The 24,407-nt window shown below is 39.8% G+C and overlaps 1 protein-coding gene across 5 annotated transcripts in view; it reads left to right on the top strand.

The window, feature by feature from the left end:
- The window catches only part of LOC133568188 (VPS9 domain-containing protein 1-like), a 90,908-nt gene that overhangs the window by 15,045 nt on the left and 51,456 nt on the right, over positions 1-24,407 (top strand). For all 5 annotated transcript variants that reach the window (XM_061919943.1, XM_061919945.1, XM_061919944.1 and 2 more), the window contains exons 2-5: positions 2,013-2,085; positions 10,898-11,083; positions 11,184-11,325; positions 16,821-16,932. In XM_061919943.1, the coding sequence (XP_061775927.1) occupies positions 2,013-2,085; positions 10,898-11,083; positions 11,184-11,325; positions 16,821-16,932 (513 nt within the window). The remainder of the gene's footprint in view (positions 1-2,012; positions 2,086-10,897; positions 11,084-11,183; positions 11,326-16,820; positions 16,933-24,407) is intronic.

Genomic DNA, 24,407 nt, shown 5'->3' on the forward strand with positions numbered 1-24,407 from the left:
TATTAAATGTATTTATATTATCATTTGGTGCAGCCGGGGATGGGGGGGATAGAAAGAGAAAAAAAGGAAGACAGAGGGGGAAATAGTGGGGATAAGAAAAAGCGCTATTGATCATGAACAATACCAATAGTTTACCTCTATTTTCAACAATACAGTTGTTCAAATGCAACAATACTTATACATTATGATAGTTAGAAAGATAATGATAATAAAAAAAAAAAGGAATACCGAAAGATGAAAGGGAAGAGAGAGAGGCAACCTATATTAATCTTGTAGATTGATATAGTAACAAGGGGTTATGCTATGTCAATATGCCATGTGTTACCCAGTTTACGGTCATTTTTTCTTAATAATGATCTCGCAGCAGCCAGCGTCATCTCACAAGACCCCTCGGGTGCCGTGAATGTCAATCAAGCAAGCTACGAAATTTGCCGCCAATGTTTTTCTTGTAAAGTGTATGAAAGCTGGATAAATAAGATGCCAAAAACCAACCACTTTCATGTGTATTGTACAGAAAAGAGGACTTGTTTTCCCCTCCAATAAAAAATGTGGACGTTATCAGCACCACTGTCTGATTCCAATCAATGCAAGTCATCAGAATCAGGAAATACACCAACTTCTTTTTTTGTCTTTGTGAACGAAAGACATCTATGTGTTACACATGCTTGTATTATCATTAAACACCTTTTAACTTGTTAACAAAAACGTCTCTTTCATAAATAAATAAATATAAATTTTATATATATGAATGAGGTAAATCCCCTCGATTTGGTCAATTGAAAAGTAACTCGCCTGCAGAAAAAGTGTGGGCACCCCTGGTTTAGGGCTTGCCCTCCTGGGTGTTCTTCAGACCAACTTGAGAGCCTGTTTCAGGGTTACAATATTTTAAATTTTTCAATAAGTGTCTCAGTTGCTTTCCAGCAATTGTCTTCTTCTCTTTCGTTCTCGTTCACGCTCTGGCTCCAGCCCCAACCCCGTCTCCCCTCCTGGCTGCTTCTTCTAAACAGAGCGACAGGTGATTAGAAAACAAGGCCCAGGTGGGCAATCTACACACCTGTCGCTGATTTCGAAGCCGGTCCTGGCAACACCCGGTTCGCTGCAGGCCCGCAGGCCACGCCCCTCCACAGTTAGCTTCAGAATACCAATGTTATTACAAAGAATAAGAGACCTATTATACTCTAGAAATGTTGGTCTTACTTAAAAATGCACGCGTTTAGTTGTGTTCAGTGTTGAAAAAAATATTATATGGCTCTTACGGAAATACATTTTAAAATATTTGGATTCTTGGCTCTCTCAGCCAAAAAGGTTCCCGAACCCTGTTCTATATAAATGATAAATGGGTTGTACTTGTATAGCGCTTTTCTACCTTCAAGGTACTCAAAGCGCTTTGACACTACTTCCACATTTACCCATTCACACACACATTCACACACTGATGGAGGGAGCTGCCATGCAAGGCGCCAACCAGCACCCATCAGGAGCAAGGGTGAAGTGTCTTGCTCAGGACACAACGGACGTGACAAGGTTGGTACTAGGTGGGATTTGAAACAGGGACCCTTGGGTTGCGGACGGCCACTCTCCCACTGCGCCACGCCGTGATGATTAGCAACTGTTTCATCAAGGTAGCTAGCTACACACTTTGTCATGTTTTTGAATATTTTTTTTCTTTATTCAATAAACATCATCCACTTCTTTTCAGCATTGCCATTGACAATCACTTGTTTTCCTTTTGATGTTTGGAAAAACAGAGGTTTGTGCATCTCTAGCTATAAGTTAAAAATGGATGTTTTGGGCAGATCTTACGGGTTTCACTGTGACATTCACTAGACCGAGTGATGGGGATGCTCTTAACACAATTTTTTGCGCGTAAACGAAAGCATGCCAATTAGCCTAAAGACAGTTCATATCTCAACAAACATGTAAGCACTCATCAATCCCAAAGTTTTCCTGTATTGCTGAAACAGCAATTTGTGTCTGGTTTATTGTAAGGTATTGTGTTGTTCTTCTTGCAGGAAGCTTACTGTGAATACCTTCGGACAATCAACTACATATCACATGTCCTTTTGGAGGAAGCTGTGTCCCAAAGTAAGCTCTAACTTATTTGTGTCTATATTCGTACATGTGGTCCTCTGGTTGATGAGTTTTAGGTTAAGTCAGAATTTATATCAAAATGATATCTATTCTTAAGTCAGTCATAGTGTACACCACAGTTGTCCAAAATGTGGCGTGGGCAATTTTCAACATGTAACTATCAGAATCAGAATCGTTGTTAAAATTAAAGTAATTAATTATTAAGATATATTGGATATAAAACTATTTGCTTTGTCACCTATAGCACAAAAGCTAACATAATGTTTTGTTTTCAAATACCGTATTTTCTGGACCATAAGGCGCACTTAAAATCTTTTTTTTCTCTCTCAAAACTCGGCAGTGCGCCTTATAACCTGGTGCGCCTAATGTAAGGAATACGTTTGGTTAAGCTTACCCTCCTCAAGCAATTTTATTTGGTACATGGTGTTATGACAAGTGTCACCAGTAGTTGGCTGTCAAGCATAAGAGATAAGTGTAGGCTGCGCCGTTTGATGTGCTTCAACATATGAGTATTATTATGGTGTGGGTATAAGGTAAGACATATTAGCTGGCGTTTTGTTTCCCAATATTATGCAAAACCAACTTTTCTTACCTTCTGGTAACTGCTGATCTGTATTTGGGATCTGCATCAATACTGATAAATTGCACGCGTCCGCCTTTGTAGTCCGTGGCAACGGCGTGGTAAATAAGCTTCTTCTTTTTCTCTATCTTCTTGTCATTGGACATTCATCCTCCGCTGTTGCCATTTCAAATATTAAGTAGTGTAAAGTTAATACTTTTTCTGTCAGTAAACTCGCCATGAAAGCACTAAAACATACCGGTGTAGTGAGTTTACATTATTTACCCAAGGAACTTTAGTTATTAAAGTTCCGGTTAAATTGTTTTTAATGGGACACATGTCCGGTGTTGTTTCCGGATGAGGAAATGATGCTCTGTTGTTAATTTAAGTAATGTCACTAAAACAGTTAGCTCCATCTTTTGACTCTTCTTCCACTCCCGTCCTTGCACGCTACACCGCTACAACAAAGATGACGTGGAGAAGACGCTGCAGAAGGTGAACCATGTAAATAAGGCCGCGCACAAAACGGCGAATCCAGAAGTTACTGTCTGAAAGAGGCTTGAAGATGATCCGTAAAACAGAATCTATGCAACAACAGTCAAAAAACAGTCTGATACAGTAAATCAAATGTTCTCCGACACTTCTACTTGCTGCTCTCTGTTCAACAACCCACTGTTCGAGTTTGTCCTCCAACTGTTGCCATCTCGCTGTGTTCCCTCGGAAACTCTGTTTATTCTTCTTTACAGGTCATCTTGCTGCTTCCTCCACCATTGATTTGTTAATGTTAAATAAAAAAAATACATAAACAACATTCGGCTCTTTTGGCCACTTCACAACCCGGAGACATGGTTACAAAATAAATCAACTGTTGGGGCCACTTACAACTATCAAGGATATTTTCTTGTTGCTAACAAATATCACTAAAGTGCTATAATGTGTTCATCCATGTCAAATAAAACACTTAGCCTCCTGCACAACAACTAAGCTTTTAGTTTCTGTTATGAAAATCGAGAAAGAAAACATATGGTGGATTGGACCAACATGACATTAGTTCATTTGCACAACCAGGTCTTCGTAGTTGTATTCAGGCATAGGAACCACAACAGAACACAAACTAATGCAATCTATTGTTCTTTTTTCACATTTAGTTTTGCTCTCATACACTACTAATATAGTAGTAGAGAATAAACTTGATTGCATCACAGAAAGTTTGTCAAAACAAATCAAATGTTCAAACATTTTACAAAGTGATCGCTGCAGACACAAGCATGGTCCGATTGTATTCTACAAGATTATGAAAGTTATATTTTTAAGAGCCGTTTCCTTAGATGCACTTTCATTTTTTTTTAACTTTATTGGGACTATATGAAAGCTATTTCTTATCTCTATATTTCAACAATTGTAACACCCAAGAACAGAACAGCAATGATCAGAACATTTCTGCTCAAACTTTACACTCTTTGTACGCTCAAGCTGCTTGAGCATTGTGTAAATTAAGCTGCAAAGAAGAAAAACGGATGTGACGTCATATGCAACCCTGCTTTTTAAAAAAAAAAGTAGCTTACATGAGCACTGTGTAACTAAAGCACTCATTGGTACGTTTCTATCCATTTTTTTTTACCAGTTGTCCATCTCAAAGTCGTGGGGGTGTTGGAGACTATTCCAGCTACTTTTGTCTTACAAAATGATTATGCTTTGTGTTAAAATACTGGTCAGAATTGTCCAATGTATTGCTCCAATAAATGTAAATGTTTTTTTCCTTTAATTATCGGACATTTTTTCGTTTTCAACAAACAAAGAAAACTAATTGTGATACAGCTTGTGCTTCATTTAATGTTGATGGTTCAGTATCGGGCTGGGCGATTATATGATCATGATCGTTGATCGCGATTAATTTGAGTTGGATCACGGTGTTTAGCTGTGAGCATAATTCCTCAATCAAACATGACGAAAATGTTTGCTAGACGTTTCCGCAGTAGTAATCAGTAGGGAAGCAGCGATGCTTGGTATAATCCTGCATGGAACAATCCGCCTTTATTGACCGTGATCCTGTGTGTGTCTGTGGATATGTGTGAACTTGTGTACGTTTGTGTGTGTTTTCGTAAAAAATTGTTTGTCTGTGTGTGTGCCACCATCCAGTTCTACTGTTGCGAAACTCGGATTCGATCTAAGTAATGTTCAATCAGCGTTCCGCTTTGTGCCCTAACACAGGTGGAAGTGCAGCCCAGAAGAACAAAATAAAGAAATATGAAAAATAGAATAGAAGTTGAAACACAACATTTAAAAAAAAAAGAAGCAGAGGCTTGAGTGACACACATTACTTTGTGAAGTGAATTATATTTATATAGCACTTTTCTCTAGTGGCTCAAAGCGCTTTTATATAGTGAAACCCAATATCTAAGTTACATTTAAACCACTGTGGGTGGCACTGGGAGCATGTGGGTAAAGTGTCTTGCCCAAGGACACAACGGCAGTGACTAGGATGGCGGAAGCGGGGATCGAACCTGGAACCCTCAAGTTGCTGGCACGGCCACTTTACCAACCGAGCTATACCGCCCCACTTTCACTATCCGCTGCAGCTCACCACTAATCCAGCCCTGACTACGGACTTGGAGGCACTCACAAAATGTCTGTTGTATTAGTCCTAACTGGGAGAATTAACACACCCACTAAGTTAATCAGCAAAGGCACTTTTATTTGTAAATATTTTTAGTCAGACTGTTTGTGTCTGCAAAGTTTCCACTCCTCTGCTATAAAATGTGCTGAAAAAACCTCTGTAGACAGACACTGTGTTTTTTTTTGTTTGTGGATAGTAGGGCTTGGCGATATGGATGAAAAAGTATATCTCGATATATTTTTACTTAAACTTGATATACGATATATATCTTGATATATTTTCCGGTGAAAGTATACATATAAATTAGGGCTTTACACGATATATATCGCAGTATTTTGCCTTAGCCTTGAATGAACACTTGATGCATATAATCACAGCAGTATGATGATTCTATGTGTCTACATTAAAACATTCTTGTTCATACTGCATTAATATATTCTCATTTTAAACTTTCATGCAGAGAGGGAAATCAAAACTAAGTCAATTTAGCAAAACTGTATTTAACCCCGCGACCCCGAAAGGGAATAAGCGGTAGAAAATGGATGGATGGATGGATGTATTTATTAAACAGTTATTAAGCAGTGGCACAAACATTCATGTCATTTCAAAACAGGAAGTGCAAGATTGTCAGAGGCATTTTAAAACAAGCTATGAGTGCATTTTTGTGCATGATGTCACTAAGATGACATATCAAAACAACACTAAATTAAAGTGCACTTTTTGTACAGAATGCCACTACTATAGCTTAAAACAAAACAAATGTGCTTGATCTCACACAAGATATTTCAATAACTTTGAAATAAAAATGAGCTGCATAATAGGAAATCAAATCGCTACGTGTTAGGTTACTGCGGACGTTATCTCTTTATGTTCACAATTTTTTTCATACAGTGTTGATGTGGAAATGGTTGCCTCAGCATTTTGTTGGTGTGGCTCCGAACGGAGATGTTGAAATGCAGAGTAGGCACTCTTCATTCTCTAGTAGGTGACTTTTCAAATGATGTTACATATTAGCAGTAATGCTACTTTTTTCAGCAACGCCTTTGCCCCACACTTGACAAATTACGGTTGTCTGTTTGACATATTCCCACTTGAAGCCAAACCACGCCAGACGATGGACCCCCTGCTGTTTTTCTGGGGAATTATTTATTCCTTCATTTGTTACCAGATTCGCACCTTCTTTCTCTCATATTACCACTCGTACCACAGCTAACGTTACCCATGCTGCTACCTCTCTGCTCCACAAGGGCGTATACTTATGTGACGTATGTAAGAAGGTGCGCTAGCTGTCTGTGAGGAGGAGAGACAACAAAGAGTGGGAAGAGCCTGTAGTGTAGTGCCAGCAGCTAAAATCAACTGAATGACAACTGTACTGTAAACAGTCAGTGGCACTTTTATTAACCAGTTAGTCAGTATGGGTATCAACAGCGCAGGAAAAAAAACTGTTTAAGTAGCACAGAATTACATAACATAAATAAAACAGAAAAATATTATTTAATAAAATAAATAACAAAGCTGTGCAAATAATACAAAATGTTTTAAACTCAAATAAAAAATAAATTTGCAGGCATGCACTTTTTAATTCCCAGTTGACAATGTAATGGACTGTCACACACATATGGTTCTGGTCCGCGCCAAGTAAGTCATTATTACTTAACTGTGCGGCTATGATCTTCCTCACTTCGGCATACATTTTTGGCAGCAGTTCTCGTGCAAAAAATGCCCGGCTAGGCAACTCGAGAACAGTTTTGATTTGGGCTTACATGGTAAACAATTAAAATGAATGTTTTATCCAGATGCATACATTTGTCCAAATGTGACCAAGTAAACACATTGTGGGTTTCCTGGATGTCGTCCACATCGCTAAAAGAAAAATCTAATGAAGATAATCCCTCTATCATCTTCCAGTAGTTTTTTTTAAATATATAAATCGCCCGCTTGAATATTCCCTCCGCTCCTCTACGACTCTCTCATTGTCATTTGGGATATCTGTTGTGATTTCCCTTTCTGGTTCCATGACCCGCCCTATCTTGTCTCTGATTGGCCTGTCCCTTATGTTTTGCCCTAATCTCAACCAATCGTGACTCTTCATCGTAAACAACCAACCAATCATGGATGTTCTTACACGTGCAAGCACATCTTGGAAGGAGGGAGGGGTAGTCCATGGAGTTTTGACAGGGAGTGGGAATCGGGGGAGAACAAGGAGCAGTGTTTGGTCATTTTAATGTGAAATAAATTATATCGATATTACGATATTTTCTTAATTCATATTTTCTTTAAAAATATATAGATATATCTTACAAGCTCCATATATCGCCCACCCCTGTGGATAGAAAAACATGCTGTTCCTGAAATAATAATTGAACTTTTGTTTTGGTACACATTATTTTACAGTACCTCACACTTTTAAACTGCTCTTTAATGTATTTTTTATTCAATATAAGCTTCAGTATTTGGGTTTTAAAAACTACACAAACTGGGTCACAGCTTGTTGTTTGCAGAAAAATGGTGAGAAGCACTGATGTATACAACCAATTAAAGAATACAATTAATTTACCTTTTGAAAGTGTTGTTAAGTAAATGTTAACTGAAATAAGAGTCTTATTGTATTCAGTACACCAGTGATTTACTTCAGAATGTTTGTGATGACAAGCAAAAAAACCAAAATAACTGTGAGAGGTAAAACAGTTGTTCTCTTTACCTCCACAAAATGTACCAAAAGAAGAAGCAAAACCGTGGCCCTTAAACCAAGTACGGACCGTAGCGTGGGTTACCTGTATTGTTGCACCTCTCGTAAACACGATTACAGTTGTGAACAAAATTATTCAATTCCCAAACAATTTTGGTGTTTTAGCAAGTAGGGCATTTATTCCGTATTTAGTTTTTTAGTCATATCAAATAAAGATGCATTAAATAGACAAATGCAACTTGAATAACAACATTATATTTTGTAACATACCAAACAGTGTCATTTCTCTTAATATCTCATTGACAAAATTATTCAACCCCTTGAAGATCATAACTCTTAAGAACAGAATTTGAATAAGGTCTTTTCAATCAGGTGTTGAATGTTGAATGATTAGAACCATAACGAGCAATAATTAAACTGATTGAAAAAGACTGTGACGCTCAGCTTCTTGTAGATGGTCAATGGTGTATTTGCAACATGGTGAAGTCCAGGGAGTGGTCAAAGAAGTCAAGTGAAGAGGTAATTTCTCTTCATAAGAAAGGATATGGATATAAGAAAATAGCAAAGACATTACACATTCCAAGAGACACAGTTGAGAGCATAATTTGCAAGTTTAAAGCTAAAGGCACAGTGGAAACACTACCTGGGTGTGGTAGAAAGAGGACGCTGTGTGCAACTGCTGTCCGGTATTTGAAGCGTACAGTGGTGGAAAAACCCCCGGGTAACAGCTGAGGAACTACAACAGGAGGAATGGGCTAAAATACCTGTAGATCATTGCAAGAAGCTTGTGTCCGGTTATGTATCACGTTTGAAGGATGTAATTACTGCCAAAGGGTGTTCTACTAAGTACTATAGATGCATATAACTAGGGCGTTGAATAATTTTGTCAATGAGATATTAAGAAAAATGTCCTTTTTTGGTATTTTGTAAAATACAGTGTTGCAATTTAAGTTGCCTTTTTTGGTATTTTGTAAAATACAGTGTTGCAATTTAAGTTGCATTTGTCTATTTGACACATCTTTATTTGATATGACTATAAACAAAATACGGAATAAATGTCCAACTTGCTAAAACACCAAAATTGTGTGGGGGTTGAATCATTTTTCATCACAACTGTATATATATGAACAAAACGACAGTTGTCTACTGTTAGCATACATTACTTCAATGAAACATGGTAGGAATGTCTGTTACCAGATACTGCATTAGTAAACAGTAAGGATGTGGTACTCGGTATAATCCTGCCCGGGACAATCCGCATAAATGGAACAAAAACAAAAAGATTGTGATATAAATCGAGATCCGATGACATTAAAAAAAGTGATTTTAAATTTTTTAGTGCAGTACAGTACAGTATTAGTACAGTATTTGTTTTGGTTATAAAGAGAGTACACTTGCAGTTTTTATTTTTTACACCAATTCAAGGATCTTTAAACATTTTAAAGTTTTATTTAATAAGATATGTTGTAAGACTTGGCCTTGGAGAAGGCATTCGACCCTGTACCCCGGGAAGTCCTGTGGGGAGTCCTCAGAGTATGGGGTCCGCTCCCTGTACGATCAGTGTCAGAGCTTGGTCCGCATTGTAAGTCGGACACGTTTCCAGAGAGGGTTGGACTCCGCCAAGCCTGCCCTTTGTCACCTATTCTGTTCATAACTTTATGGACAGAATTCCTCGGCCCAGTCAGGGCGTTGAGGGGATCTGGTTTGGTGGCTGCAGGATTAGGTCTCTGCTTTTTCCAATTGATGTGGTCCTGATGGCTTCATCTGGCCAAGTGCTTCAGCTCTCACTGGATCGGTTTGCAGCCGAGTGTGAAGTGACTGGGATGAAAATCAGCACCTCCAAGTCCGAGTCCATGGTTCTCGCCCGGAAAAGAGTGCCATCTCCGGGTTGGGACGAGATCTTGCCCCAAGTGGAGGAGTTCAAGTACCTCGGAGTCTTGTTCACGAGTGAGGGAAGAGTGGATTTTGAGATCGACAGGCTTCTTCAGTAATGCGGATGCTGTATCGATCCGTTGTGGTGAAGAAAAAGCTGAGCCGGAATGCAAAGCTCTCAATTTACCGGTTGATCTACATTCCCATTCTCACTTATGGTCATGAGCTTTGGGTTATGACCGAAAGGACGAAATCACGGGTACAAGCGGCCGAAATGAGCTTCCTCCGCCGGGTGGCGGGGCTCCCCCTTAGAGAAAGGTTGAGAAGCTCTGCCATCCGGGAGGAGCTCAAAGTAAAGCCGCTGCTCCTCCACATCGAGAGGAGCCAGATGAAGTGGTTTGGGCATCTGGTCAGGGTGTCACCCGAACGCCTCTCTAGGGAGGTGTTTCGGGCACGTCCGACTGGTAGGGGGGTCTTGACACGTTGGGAAGACTGTCTCTCCCGGCTGGCCTGGGAACGCCTCGGGATCCTTCAGGAGGAGCTGGACGAAGTGGCTGGGGAGAGGGAAGTCTGGGCTTCCCTGCTTAGGCTGCTACCCCCGCGACCCGACCTCGGATAAGCGGAAGAAGATGGATGGATGTTGTAAGAACCACAACTAATTCATGATAATGGTAGGTTGTTGGGATATGTAGTATTCTGGTTGTTAAAAACATCAACCCAACCGAAAACCCAACCAACAGTGGATTTTTCTAACCGTTCCACCCCTAATAAGTGGTATATGCGGTGCATATTATGTGTGGCATGTGACTGCTTATAGGGAAGAATATAACAGGAGACTGAAGAGACACAGCAGCAGTGTTGTTAATCATCCTAACCAGGTTTAAAGCAATCAGTCTGAATACAGTGGGTGATTGTGAGCTCAAAACTAAATCACAGGTTGGATCCCAGATGACATATTTGACCTAATATTTTTAGTTGGCAAAAACAAAAGCAGCTCAACTCAATAACAGTTTATGAACATATTCCTTGAAAACATCACTTTGTGTTCTTCACAACTCTCGCTGCTTAGCCTCGGAGAAGGACATGGTTCAGCCGAAGGTGGAACGCATGTTGACACTGGCTGAGCAGTGTCTGGAGCGAGCCAGGTCATTTCTAAACAAGACCGCTGACCCCTCTGCACTTTCGGCCTCTGGTTCCTCTTCCCTTTCAACGAGCCAGTCCAGCTGTCGTCCAGTTGCTGCGGTCATTAATGCAGGTTGGAATACTACAATTACCACCGAGCACGCTGCAGCCAGTAATCCATTGAATAGTCACTTGATCTTTAACCCTTGTTAATCCCAACTCTGCTGTCACAGCTACTTCATCTAGTGAGCAGGAAGAGTCCAGTCCCACGAATACTTGCCGGCACCCGGGTGATGATCGGGTGCGGTCCCCTTTCCTGCCTCCTCATGTCTTCCAAAGACTACAAACAGTGGTGTTAAAGGATATGCACAAAAAGTAAGGCTGTGTTTTTTATGCTCTAAACTCCATGTTGCTATGTTCAATGAGGGATACTGTCAGACAGTAGCAGGGCCAATGAGACGCTAGTTAATAAATTTATTTTCTTTTAAGGGCCCTGTCAGTATACAACTTGTACAGCAGCGTGGATTAAGGACCCACAGAGGTCACTAACATATTCTCTTTATTATTTTTTTGCTCTTGTAAATTAATCTGGCAGTCATTTCTCAACATATCAATTCGTTTTTGAGTAATTGTTAGATAACTAACTGTACTTGGAACGCCCCCTTTTCTTCACCAGATTTAATTTGTTGCCCCCTCTCGGTGTGATGCCATCTACGGAACTGGGCCCAAATACCCTGCATAGAAAGTGTGGATAAGGGCATGTAAAATTATTATTTTGATCATTTCGTTACATTTTTTTATTGCCCTGGACCATGATTACTTTGAAAATTTAATGCATAACATTATGAGCAAAATTCAATCGTAAAATAAATGTCATTTCCAGACTCTCCTTCTTTTCCATAGACACCATAGCCTGTTTGCTCATGCTCTTTCAGCAGTTCCTCAACTATCTTGAAAAAAAAACTTCCGTAGACAAGGACGTAAAAACAAAATGCTAGCGGCTTATCTTCTTTTTCATTTTTTTCCATACAAAATTCCAGCCAAAACATTTTTTCTTCCAAGTCTAAATCATTGAAATGGTTGCTGCAAATTAGACTCCTTTCACTTGGCTTGTCCCCTTTTGCATAGGTCAATTTGACTGGGGAGTGCCATACTTTCCTCATATTCCCATCATTTGGAAATATTTTCACGGGCTGACCCTTTCTTTAGATACAACCTGCAACAATGCATCTGGCAGCCATATTGATAATTCCTTTAAATTCTGTGCGGAAATATCGTAATTCAGGATGAAGGTGCTACCAAAACACATGATACACAATAGCTACGTGCACATGGATACATTTGATCAGAATAAAAATACTTCATGTAAACACGCCATTTGGAATATTCTAACCCGATCACAAACAATCGGGTCAAAATTTAATTCCAATCGAAACAGGTGGTTTATGCTGATAGTCATTGTGATTGTAGCGCATGAAATCACTAATTCCAAAATTCGGTTTAAAATTATCCTTACTGCGCGTGTCTTTGATGCAGCTATACTGTATTTAATACTCTCGAAATGAAGCAATTTTCTTGCTGCTGTCTCCCCCGTTTAACTTGCACAGAAGTAGCATTATATGTTGTGAGTTTGTTGTGTGAAAGCAAGATTAGCAAACACAAAAGTATGTTATTGAGTGTCTAGTGTCGATCTACCAATAAAAGAAAGGATCCAGTCAGGACATTACGATAACTCCAAGCATTAACTGTTATTCTCTGGACACATACAAAAAATGTTGTGACAAAAAGACGCAACCTGTACATAATCACAACATAAAAAGCACAGAACAGCTCCATTTCAAAAAGAGAGGTAAAACAAAAGTAGTGAACATAAGGTAAAAATGTTAAATATATACCGCGATAACGTCGGACAAGCAGAAATGCACAAAGCCATGTTTGTTTACAGTGGAAATCTACTGCTTTTTCAGCACCTCCAGTAAAGTGAAGTAGCCCAAAAGATGGCGCCATAGCACACACAATAACACGTTTCCTATTGCGATATATGGTGCGCATGTCAAAGTTAAGTATTCCGATTTAAGGTGTGATACACGAAAATTCAAGTCGTAATCGCATTGTTTTTTTCAGGGTCCATGTACACAGTAATATTGTAGTGTTGATCAGATTAAATAAATGTGGCCTATGTACACTTGGCTACATTGAAATTGTCTCTTGTCTTCTGTAGGTGATTCTAAAATGTGCTAAAACCTGTTAAAAGTTAAAGTTAAAGTACCAATGATTGTCACACACACAGTAGGTGTGGCGAAATGAATCCCTGCATCTGACCCATCAATCTTGATCACCCCTGGGAGGCGAGCGGTGCATTGATCAGCAGCGGTGGCCACGTCCGGAAATCAATTTTTTGAACCCCCAATTCCAACCCTTGAAGCTGAGTGTCAAGCAGGGAGGCAACGGGTTTGGACAAAATTTGCATGATAGCCAATAAATTTGATTTTAACATGTTTTTCTTTTTTTAACAGACATTTGAACTCCATTTGCGTGAATGTACCTTTTTTAATGTCCAAATAATCTGAACATTTTAAATAGAAATGTTCATTGACTGTCACATTTTATGTTGACATAAACAGTTCACCGTGTAGGTCAACGTCAACTTGAAAATGGTATTAGTTTACGGTGTTGTTTGTATTCCGAAAAAGTGCCTGTTTAAGTGTTTATTTATGTATTTGTTTTAAGGATGCAGGGATGCAACAGCAACCAATCAATATCAGCCAATCTATGTGAAAAAGTTGAATCAGCCAATGCCAATTAATGGTTTTCAATGCCAGTCACAAGTGTTGGTACCCTCTGACGGATATTTGGATTTTTTTTTTTTCTGGCTGACATAGGCTGCTAGCAGCTAACTGTATTTTTATAAACAGTGTGGAGTCGCTCCTGCTAAGTTAATAATGATTAATAATGAACTCCATTGCAGCAAATAAAGAGATAGTGGCCAGAAATCACCGTAATGTGAGTGCCCACAGCCCTGCCCATCCCATCAATCATGACAGGCATCCTCCAGGCTCCTTGAAGGGCTGCCACTGTCCTCATAATTTGTTGATAGACCAGAGCGACCTGTTGTCAAAGTCCCAAATAGATAGAAATGTCTTCAATGGAAATAATCGGCAGGCATCAGACCCTCCACTTCTCCCACTAGTCTATTGTGTATCCAACAGCAAATGGTCCGTCAGGACTGGCAGGTTACCCCGAGGCTGAGCTTTTCGTAAACAAGATCTAGTCAATTGCGTTGAGAGACATGTTTATCAATTCCATGTTATAGATTTCAGTGAACAGTGCAAAAGAGAGGCTCTTAGAAATATAAGATGAGACGCAGAAGCCAAGCAGGGAAAAATGAGGGGAGTGCAGAGGGAAGCATCCACCCTAAGAGAGAACAAGCAGGAACGAATTGTGTTTTGATATTGGTATACTGGCTGGTAAAGGAAAATATTGTCTCAGGACTTCCCCCCACATTCGACCCGTACCAGTTTGCTTATTGCCCTAATCGCTCCACAGAGGATGCCATCTCCTCTCCACTCCACTTGAGCTTAGAACATCTGGAAGGAAAGGACATACAACCTTGTTTCTGGACTTCAACTCGGCGTTCAGCACAATAATCCCACAGAACCCGGTGAGCAAACTGGCCCCCTAAGATTAATTACCCCCCTATGCAACTGGCTGCTCGACTTCCTAACAAACAGACCCCGGTCTGTGAGAGTGGGCGACAACAACTCCAGTGCCATCTCCCTGAGCACCGGCTCCCCCCAGGGCTGCGTCCTGAATCTTCTGTTGTTCACACTGATGACCTATGACTGCTGCGCCAGGTCCACTGCTAACCACATTGTGAAGTATGCGGACAGATAAAACAGTAGTGGGCCTCATCCAGGACAACAATGACATGGACCACAGGAAGGAGGTGAAACATCTGGTTGACTGGTGCGGAACCAACAACCTGGTCCTGAACGTCGACCAAGACCAAGAAGATCATCGTCGACTTCAGGAAGCACCAATCCAGCCACGCTCCACTATTCATCAACGGCACAGCAGTGGAGATGGTAAGCAGCACAAAGTTCCTGGGGGTGCAGATAACTGTCAATCTGACCTGGTCCCTACACACCGGAGCTCTTATAAAAAGAACTCATTTGCGCATGCACTTTTTGCGTTGGATGAAAAAAGCACATCTCCCTCCCCCCATTCTCACCAAAATCTACAGAGGCACTATAGAGAGCCTACTGACCAACTGCATCTTTGTCTGGACTGGCGCCTGTGGTGCCTCAGACGGGAAGTCTCTGCAGAGAGTGGTGAGGACGACGGAAAAGATCATCAGGACTCCCCATCCTCCTATCCGGGAGATCGCAAAAAGCCGCTGCCTGACCAGGGCGCAGAAAATCAATAGAGACTCCTCCCACCCCCATCAAGGACTGTTCTCACTGCTGGACTCTGGAAAGAGGTTCCGCAGCCTCCGTATCAGAACTGTTCTGTAATAGTTTCTTCCCTCAGGCCATAAAGACTCTTGAAAGCATCATAATAATCTCCTCAATTCCCCCCAAAAACGGATTAACTCGCTATAAAGTCAGTACAACATACATTCGTAAACGTGGATGCATACGCAAAAGTGCACTATATTTATCTGTACAGTAATCTATTTATATCTGCACCTTCTTTTGTAAATGCCCCCATTTTGCACCTCTTGCTCTTTTATCCTGCACTACAACAAGCTAATGCAATGACATTTCGTTCTTATCTGTACTGTAAAGTTCAAATTTGAATGACAATAAAGAAAGTCTAAGTCCAATAGCACTCACCATAAACACATTAAGAAAATTGCAGTTAATACATGTGATTGGTATCGGCTGATGTCATACATAGATGATCGTATCCTGATTCCCTCGTTTGTTTACTTTCACGAGTCTACATCGCTGTTACCTGCAGTAATTAGTCTGTCCGATTAGTTTTTTTCCATGTAACCATTACATGTGTTTTCTATGTAACTGCAATGTCAAAAGAAATATGTAATTTTGTACTCTTTTAAATCTTGTTTTCTATGTATTATTGCAGGGATTGTGCACTGACTGAGCAAGGGATATTATATTTAATATTTTTGTCTCTATTGTGACCCTATGAAAAAATCTTGTACCTTAACACTTAAAACTTATCACACATCTCCAACCTTTCCTTCCTCTAGAAATGATATTTTTAATTCCATTACAAATGTAATTTGTGTTTAAAAACTAAGCAAATATTTGTAAGTCATTTATTCCCATCAAAGGATGCAGCCCCAACAGGATATGTTTTACTTTAAATAAATTAATTAGTTTAAAGAAATGTTATTAAATTATACATAAAACAGCTTTCATTCCAGCTTCGTGTCTTATTAGTGTTATTAGTAGCTTTTTTTGTTGGTCTTTTTTCTCTTTTTTTTTTTTACCATATTCATTGTTGTGCTTTTTTTTAGTTTTCATGTTAATTTGTATTTTTAGAATGATTTAGACATGGTAATCTCTATGTAAGGGAAATATTTTTTTCAAAGCTACAAATGCACCAAGATGCAGAAATACATGTGTGTATCCAAGTATCATTGCTAATATGATGATACAAGCTGCAGTTTCTAATATATTTTCCATGGCCAATTTTTATATTTACTGTGAAACTGGAATATACATTTTTTTTTCACCTCTGCAACACTCTCAACCTTCCACAAATTTCTCCAAACTCATGTCTTTATTTTCCTAATTGTCAATCAACCAAGTATTTAGAAAAGCACTGCATGATAGTGATGTGTTATTAGAATTATAGTGATAATGTTTTATATCATTTTGAAACATGCTTGTGTGATCCAGGGAGCTGACACCCATTGAAGAAGCCTCACATTTGAATCAGAAGCTAAAAGCCAATTATGAGGCTCGCCTGGCAAGACTCACACCTGGTCAGGCCTATCAGAAGACTTCTTTAGTAAGTGTTTGTGTGTGTGCGTGCATTAAATGTGGACGAACAAGGACGGAATTTAGATTTCAGATATAAGGGGGACGCAATTGGATGAGTATGGGTGGCATAGCTTGAAGGGATTACATGCATATTTTGGACTACATGGGAAACAATTTATTTGTACAAAATAACAATCAACAGTGTTAAAATAATAATATTGCATGATGATTTATTTCAAAGGGAAACTATTATGCAAATCCAACTTTTCTTGCCTATTGATACCTCTTATTGTGTATTTGAAATCTGCATACGTCCCGAACATTTGAAATCAAACCATGTAGGCATTGCGGAAATACTTAGAAAATAATCTTGCCTTCGAAATCTGCACAGTTGGTGACGTCCGAAATTGGGAAAACTGTCAGCGGATTGTTGTAGTCCGTTTATGGTTTTGTTGTGGGGCAGACTGGCTCGTACATGCACATGCATCCTCCGCTGTTGCCATAATACAAATTAGCGTGTAGTTCTAACCTTTGGGTCGGCAACCCAAAATGTTGAAAGAGCCATACTGGACCAAAAATACAAAACAATCTGTCTGGATCCACAAATACTGATAAGAATCATGATTAATCTGAAAATCTATGTTTTTTTTACACCCATAATTTTCAGTGGAAATTGTTACGGTGCACCAATGTGATGAATTGACGTTGAGTACTGCCAGAAAGCTAATTTTTTATTCCTCATGAGACAACCAGCATGTTTTGCAACAGCGCAGCATCATGATTGCCATATACCTGCCGTATGTGTACGTTTACATGTTTGTGCATGTCGAAAACATGTTTCAACGTCGACTCAAGATTTGTGCTTACTGGAAAAAAGTCAATGCGTTTGGTAAACAAAACAACATCTGAACACTATTTTTTGAATTGCCGATGATTTAACAATACTACTTTTGTGAGAAATAAATTGTTCCCTACACACATAGCGAATCAAAATGTCAAGCGGAATTGGTTTGTCTAACAATGTTTACCACACAAGTTGTTGGTTCTTATAGAGTTGTGTTAGCTGGTTTAGGTAGCAACTTTATTAACTTCATACTGAAACACATTTTTCAAATACTGAAAATGTATAAATATATGGTAAAGCACAAATATTTGACCTAAAAGTTATGTTTATCTCATCGTGTGTATGTCGTGTGTTCTTATGAAAACAGCCAAGGGAATGCAGCTCATTTGGGATTGTTTCCATGGTATCAAGAAGTGTATCATTATCAATTCAGTACGCAGCAGAATCACCGATACCAATACCTTTCCTTAAAAATGTTCATTTTGCAGTTAATTTGTTCATCGCCATTTTAATCACAAGAAAACACAAGACAAACTTTTTTGTTAAAACTGTACAGTAGTGAGGTACTTTCAGGTATGTATATATGTTTATGTTTAGGAGAAACAAGAAAAAGTGGGAAACGCATGCAGTGTAATTCCCGCAGCTCAAAGCAACTGTGTGAGAATGTATACCCGAATATCACAATATAATCATTTTCTACATCGTACAGAGACAAACCCGCGATATATCGAGTATATCGATGTACAGTGGGGCAAAAAAGTATTTAGTCAGCCACCGATTGTGCAAGTTTTCCCACCTAAAATGATGACAGAGGTCTGTAATTTTCATCATAGGTACACTTCAACTGTGAGAGACAGAATGTGAAAAAAAAAATCCAGGACTTCACATTGTAGGAATTAAAAAAAATATATTTGTAAATTATGGTGGAAAATAAGTATTTGGTCAACCATTTAAAGCTCTCACTGATAGAAGGAGGTTTTGGCTCAAAATCTCACGATACATGGCCCCATTCATTCTTTCCTTAACACGGCTCAATCGTCCTGTCCCCTTAGCAGAAAAACAGCCCCAAAGCATGATGTTTCCACCCCCATGCTTCACAGTAGGTATGGTGTTCTTGGGATGCAACTCAGTATTCTTCTTCCTCCAAACACGACTAGTTGAGTTTATATTAAAATGGATACATGGATGATACAGCAGAGCAGTGGTTCTCAACCTTTTTTCAGTGATGTACCCCCTGTGAACATTTTTTTAATTCAAGTACCCCCTAATCAGAGCAAAGCATTTTTCGTTGAAAACAAGAGATAAAGAAGTAAAATACAGCACTATGTCATCAGTTTCTGATTTATTAATTTGCATAAAAGTGCAAAATATTGCTCATTTGCAGTGGTCTTTCTTGAACTATTTGGAAAAAAAGATATAAAAATAACTAAAAATCTGTTTCTGATTTAGTAAATTGCATAAAAGTGCATAATATTGCTAATTTGTAGTGGTCTTTCTTGAACTATTTGGAAAAAAGATATAAAAATAACTGAAAACTTGTTGAAAAATAAACAAGTGATTCAATTATAAATAAAGATTTCTACACATAGAAGTAATCATCAACTTAAAGTGCCCTCTTTGTGGATTGTAATAGAGATCCATCTGGATTCATCAACTTAATTCTAAACATTTCTTCACAAAAAAAGAAATCATTAACATCAATATTTATGGAACATGACCACAAAAAATCTAGCTGTCAACACTGGATATTGCATTGTTGTATATTTTCACAGTTTATGAACTTACATTCATATTTTGTTGAAGTATTATTCAATAAATATATTTATAAAGGATTTTTGAATTGTTGCTATTTTTAGAATATTTTTTAAAAATCTCACGTACCCCTTGGCATACCTTCAAGTACCCCCAGGGGTACGCGTACCCCCATTTGAGAACCACTGCAGCAGAGGATTTGGAGAATATCATGTGGTCAGATGAAACCAAAATAGAACTTTTTGGTATAAACTCAACTCGTCGTGTACCTCGTGTACCTATTTACAGACCTCTGTCATCATTTTAAGTGGGAGATCTTGCACAATCGGTGGCTGACTAAATACTTTTTTGCCCCACTGTATAGCCCAGCCCTATGCTACGGTATTATCCGTAATAGCGAACTACTGCAAGAGATAATAATAATAATAATAATAATGGATTAGATTTATATCGCGCTTTTCTATTATTAGATACTCAAAGCGCTCACAGAGAAGTGGGAACCCATCATTCATTCACACCTGGTGGTTGTAAGCTACATCTGTAGCCACAGCTGCCCTGGGGTAGACTGACGGAAGCGTGGCTGCCAGTTTGCGCCCACGGCCCCTCCGACCACCACCAATCATTCATTCACCGGTGTGAGCGGCACCGGTGGCAAGGGTGAAGTGTCTTGCCCAAGGACACAACAACAGCGATTTTGTGTGTTAATAGGTAGGAAGCGAACCTGCAACCCTCAGGTTTCTGGCACGGCCGCTCTACCCACTACGCCATGCCGCCCCTATTTGTAAATTATGGTAAGCGAGCTTCTACGTGAGAACGTAACGCAATTGAGTTTGTAATGCACAACATCGCAATAGGACAACGATCTGTACTAACTGAAAGTCATGAACAATCATTTTAAAGTATCTGTAAAGTATTTGCCCACATTTCATGTTTTGTTTGTACACAGCGAGCCAGACAGCGTCCAGTATGTACTGTAGTTGTTCTAACATGTGCTGCATGTATCATGATCGATATTAAAGTATTATTCCCTCTTTTGGTCCAGGATGTTCTTTTCCCAATTATTTGGGTCAGCACTAACCTGACTCTCGCCAGACCCTTGTAGTTCGCTGAGCTCTACACAAGGGTCTGGGCCAAGGGCAATACAAACTCCTTCAAGATAACCAAAAAAATTAACCAATCAGGATTGTGGTGCGGGAATTCATAAGCGTGACGTAGCGCCAAAGCTACTATTTGATTCAAACAACAATGGCCACACGCAGCGAAGAGTCGTGTGCTGACATTGATTCTGAATATTTTTTTTTGCACAAACGACATCGATCGTCCAAATCATGGACGATCGATGTCGGGTGAAGAGAGGGGCCGAACTTTCTACCGATCTCCAACCTGGTGGAGAGTTGGCTGCGATGGTGGGGGAGGATGCTGGACAGAGCTGGCAGGCCCAAACGCATTGTGAGGGTCTGCTTGGAACGTCTGGCAGAGTCTCCTGTCAGAGAGAGTTTCAATTTCCACCTCCGGAAGAACTTTGAACATGTCACAAGGGAGATGCTGGACATTGAGTTCGAGTGGACCATGTTCCGCACCTCTATTGTCAGGCCCGCTGATTAGAGCTGTGGCCGCAAGGTAGTTGGTGCCTGTTGTGGTGGTAATCCTAGAAACTGTTGGTGGACAACGGCAGAGAGGGATGCCGTCAAGCTAAAGGAGTCCTATCAGGTTCTTTTGGCTCATAGGACTGCGGAGGGAGTGGACAGGTACCGACAGGCCAATCGGTGTGCAGCTTCAGCAGTTGCGTAGGCAAAAACTTGGACATGGGAGGAGTTCGGGGAATCCATGGAAAACGACTTCCGGACTGCTTCGAAGCGATTCTGGACCACCATCCGCCGCCTCAGGAAGGTGAAGCAGTGCACTGTCAACACCGTGTATGGTGCAGATGGTGTTCTGCTGACCTCGACTGCGGATGTTGGGGATCGGTGGAAGGAATACTTCGAAGACCGTGATCCCACCATCACGTCTTTCTATGAGGAAGCAGTGCCTGGGGAATCTGTGGTGGGCTCTCTTATTTCTGGGGCTGAGGTTGCTGAGGTAATTAAAAAGCTCCTCGGTGGCAAGGCCCCGGGGGTTGATGAGACCCGCCCGGAGTTCCTTAAGGCTCTGGATGCTGTGGGGCTGTCTTGGTTGACAAAACTCTGCAGCATCGCGTGGACATCAGGGGCGGTACCACTGGATTGGCAGACCGGGGTGGTGGTTCCTCTCTTTAAGAAGGGGAACCGGAGGGTTTGTTCCAACTATCGTGTGATCACACTCCTCAGCCTTCCCGGTAAGGTCTATTCAGGTGTACTGGAGAGGAGGCTACGCCAGGTAGTCGAACCTCGGATTCAGGAGGAACAGTGTGGTTTTCGTCCTGGTCGTGGAACTGTGGACCAGCTCTATACTCTCGACAGGGTCCTTGAGGATGTTTGCCCAACCAGTCTACATGTGCTTTGTGGACTTGGAGAAGGCATTCGACCGTGTCCCTCGGGAAGTCCTGTGGGGAGAGCTCAGAGAGTATGGGGTATCGGACTGTCTGATTGTGGCGGTTCGCTCCCATCATGATCAGTGTCAGAGCTTGGTCCGCATTGCCGGCAGTAAGTCAGACACGTTTCCAATGAGGGTTGGACTACGCCAAGGCTGTCCTTTGTCACCAATTCTGTTTATAACTTTTATCGACAGAATTTCTAGGCATTGAGGGCCTCCTTTAGAAACCAGACTTTGCGGAATTCTACAGAGCTCAGCAAGCACATTTGGAACCTCAAAGACAACAGTGGTAATAAAAGATGCAACCTATGCTTAAAAGAGAAACTGTTTATTATATATTTTCCAGATCTATCATCCCTCAACAAGCGCAGTGAAATCATTTCAACATGCCGCCACACACACATATATATATATATATATATATATATATGTATATATATATATATATATATATATATATATATATATATATATATATATATATATATATATATATATATACATGTATATATATATATATATACATGTATATATATATACATGTATATGTATATAAAATGTGTATATTAGGAGTGTAAAGGTACGTGTATTGGTATTGAACCGTTTCGGTACAGGGGTTTCGGTTCCGTGCGTAGGTGTACCGAACGAGTTTCCACACGAACATATGAAGTAGCCGCCTAAGCTAAAGTCTTAATAAGCTGCTCTGTTTTTTGCCTCTGTCTCCTACACAGCACCCAGCATTGTCCCACCCGCACAACCATCTGATTGGTTACAACCATTGCGGTAACAACCAATCAGCAGTCCGTATTCAGAGCGCATGTAGTCAGCGCTTCAGTGTCGAGCAGATAGGGGTTTAGCAAGTACTCTCCCCAAATTATACTAAACACTTCCAAGTCAACTACTAGTAACATCACTATGAGCCCGTTGACGTTCCAGAAACAAAGTGCAGCTCAGCTCGCTTGTAGTTCTGTCTTGAGGTGAAGGCTAATTAACTTTGACGTTCCAGAAACAAAATGCAGCTCAGCTAGCTTGTAGTTCTGTCTTGAGGTGAAGGCTAATTAACTGTTAGTGTAACATTAGCTCATTGTGCTGTGTGTGTGTGTGTGTGTGTGTGTGTGCGTGTGTGTGTGTGTGTGCGTGTGTGCGTGTGTGTGTGTGTGTGTGTGTGTGTGTGTGTGTGTGTGTGTGTGTGTGTGTGTGTGTGTGTGTGTGTGTGTGTGTGTGTGTGTGTGTGTGTGCGTGTGCGTGCGCGTGCGTGCGTGCGTTACAGACAGTGTTGATTGAGCTGTGTTGAAGTTGTAAAAAAGGACATGATGTTAAATGAAGAGTTTCTGTCTGGGATAGTTATGATATAATAATGTAAGTGCATCATTAAGCCTACATGAACTCCATGGTGTTCAGGGATTTATAGTCTCTCCTATTGCTATTATACTATTTTTTCAGCTAAAGTTACATTAATAATTAATAATGTAGCAGCCTAGTTTTGAATGGCAGTGTCCCTGCTATCAAATGTTGATAAAAATATAAAATTTACATAATACAAATCCACTACAGGCTTCCCAAATGCTGTAATAAATTAAGCATGATGAGTTGACTTTAAACTGTTCAATGTTGCACTTTTTATATGTAGAAGGAAAGTTTTGTCATTTTATTTAATCCAAGCAACAACTTGAGGCAGTTTAATGTGGATTAACGTGGGCAGAATTATTATAGTGTTCCCAATGTTAAAAGGATAAAGCCATTGTTTACAAATTTGGTAAATAAATAACCCCAAAAATTATATTTTGTTGTTTTCTTACTGTACCGGAAATGAACCGAACCGTGACCTCTAAACCGAGGTACGTACCGAACCGAAATGTTTTTGTACCGTTACACCCCTAATATATATATATATATATATATATATATATATATATATATATATATATATATAATGTTGTCTGTCTATCTGTGTTGGCCCTGCGAAGAGGTGGCGACTTGTCCGGGGTGTACCCTGCCTTCCGCCTGATTGTAGCTGAGATAGGCAACAGCGCCCCCCGCGACCCCAAAGGGGATTAAGCATATATATATATATATATATATATATATATATATATATATACACACACATATATATACACATATATATATGTGTATATATATATATATATATATGTATATATATATATGTGTATATATATATATATATATATATGTATATATATATATATATATATATATATACATATATATGTGTGTATATATACACACATATATAGCCCTCTAAAGGCAGCTATAAATGTCATGTTGCCCTCAATGAAAACGAGTTTGACATCCGTGCTGTAAAGTGTTCAATCTGTGTATTTGGGGTTTTTATGTAATTTTTTTTGTTTACATTTTTATTACATCTTAAAAAC

The sequence above is a fragment of the Nerophis ophidion genome, linkage group LG14, assembly GCF_033978795.1.
Source record: "Nerophis ophidion isolate RoL-2023_Sa linkage group LG14, RoL_Noph_v1.0, whole genome shotgun sequence".
Classification (NCBI taxonomy): Eukaryota; Metazoa; Chordata; class Actinopteri; order Syngnathiformes; family Syngnathidae; genus Nerophis; species Nerophis ophidion.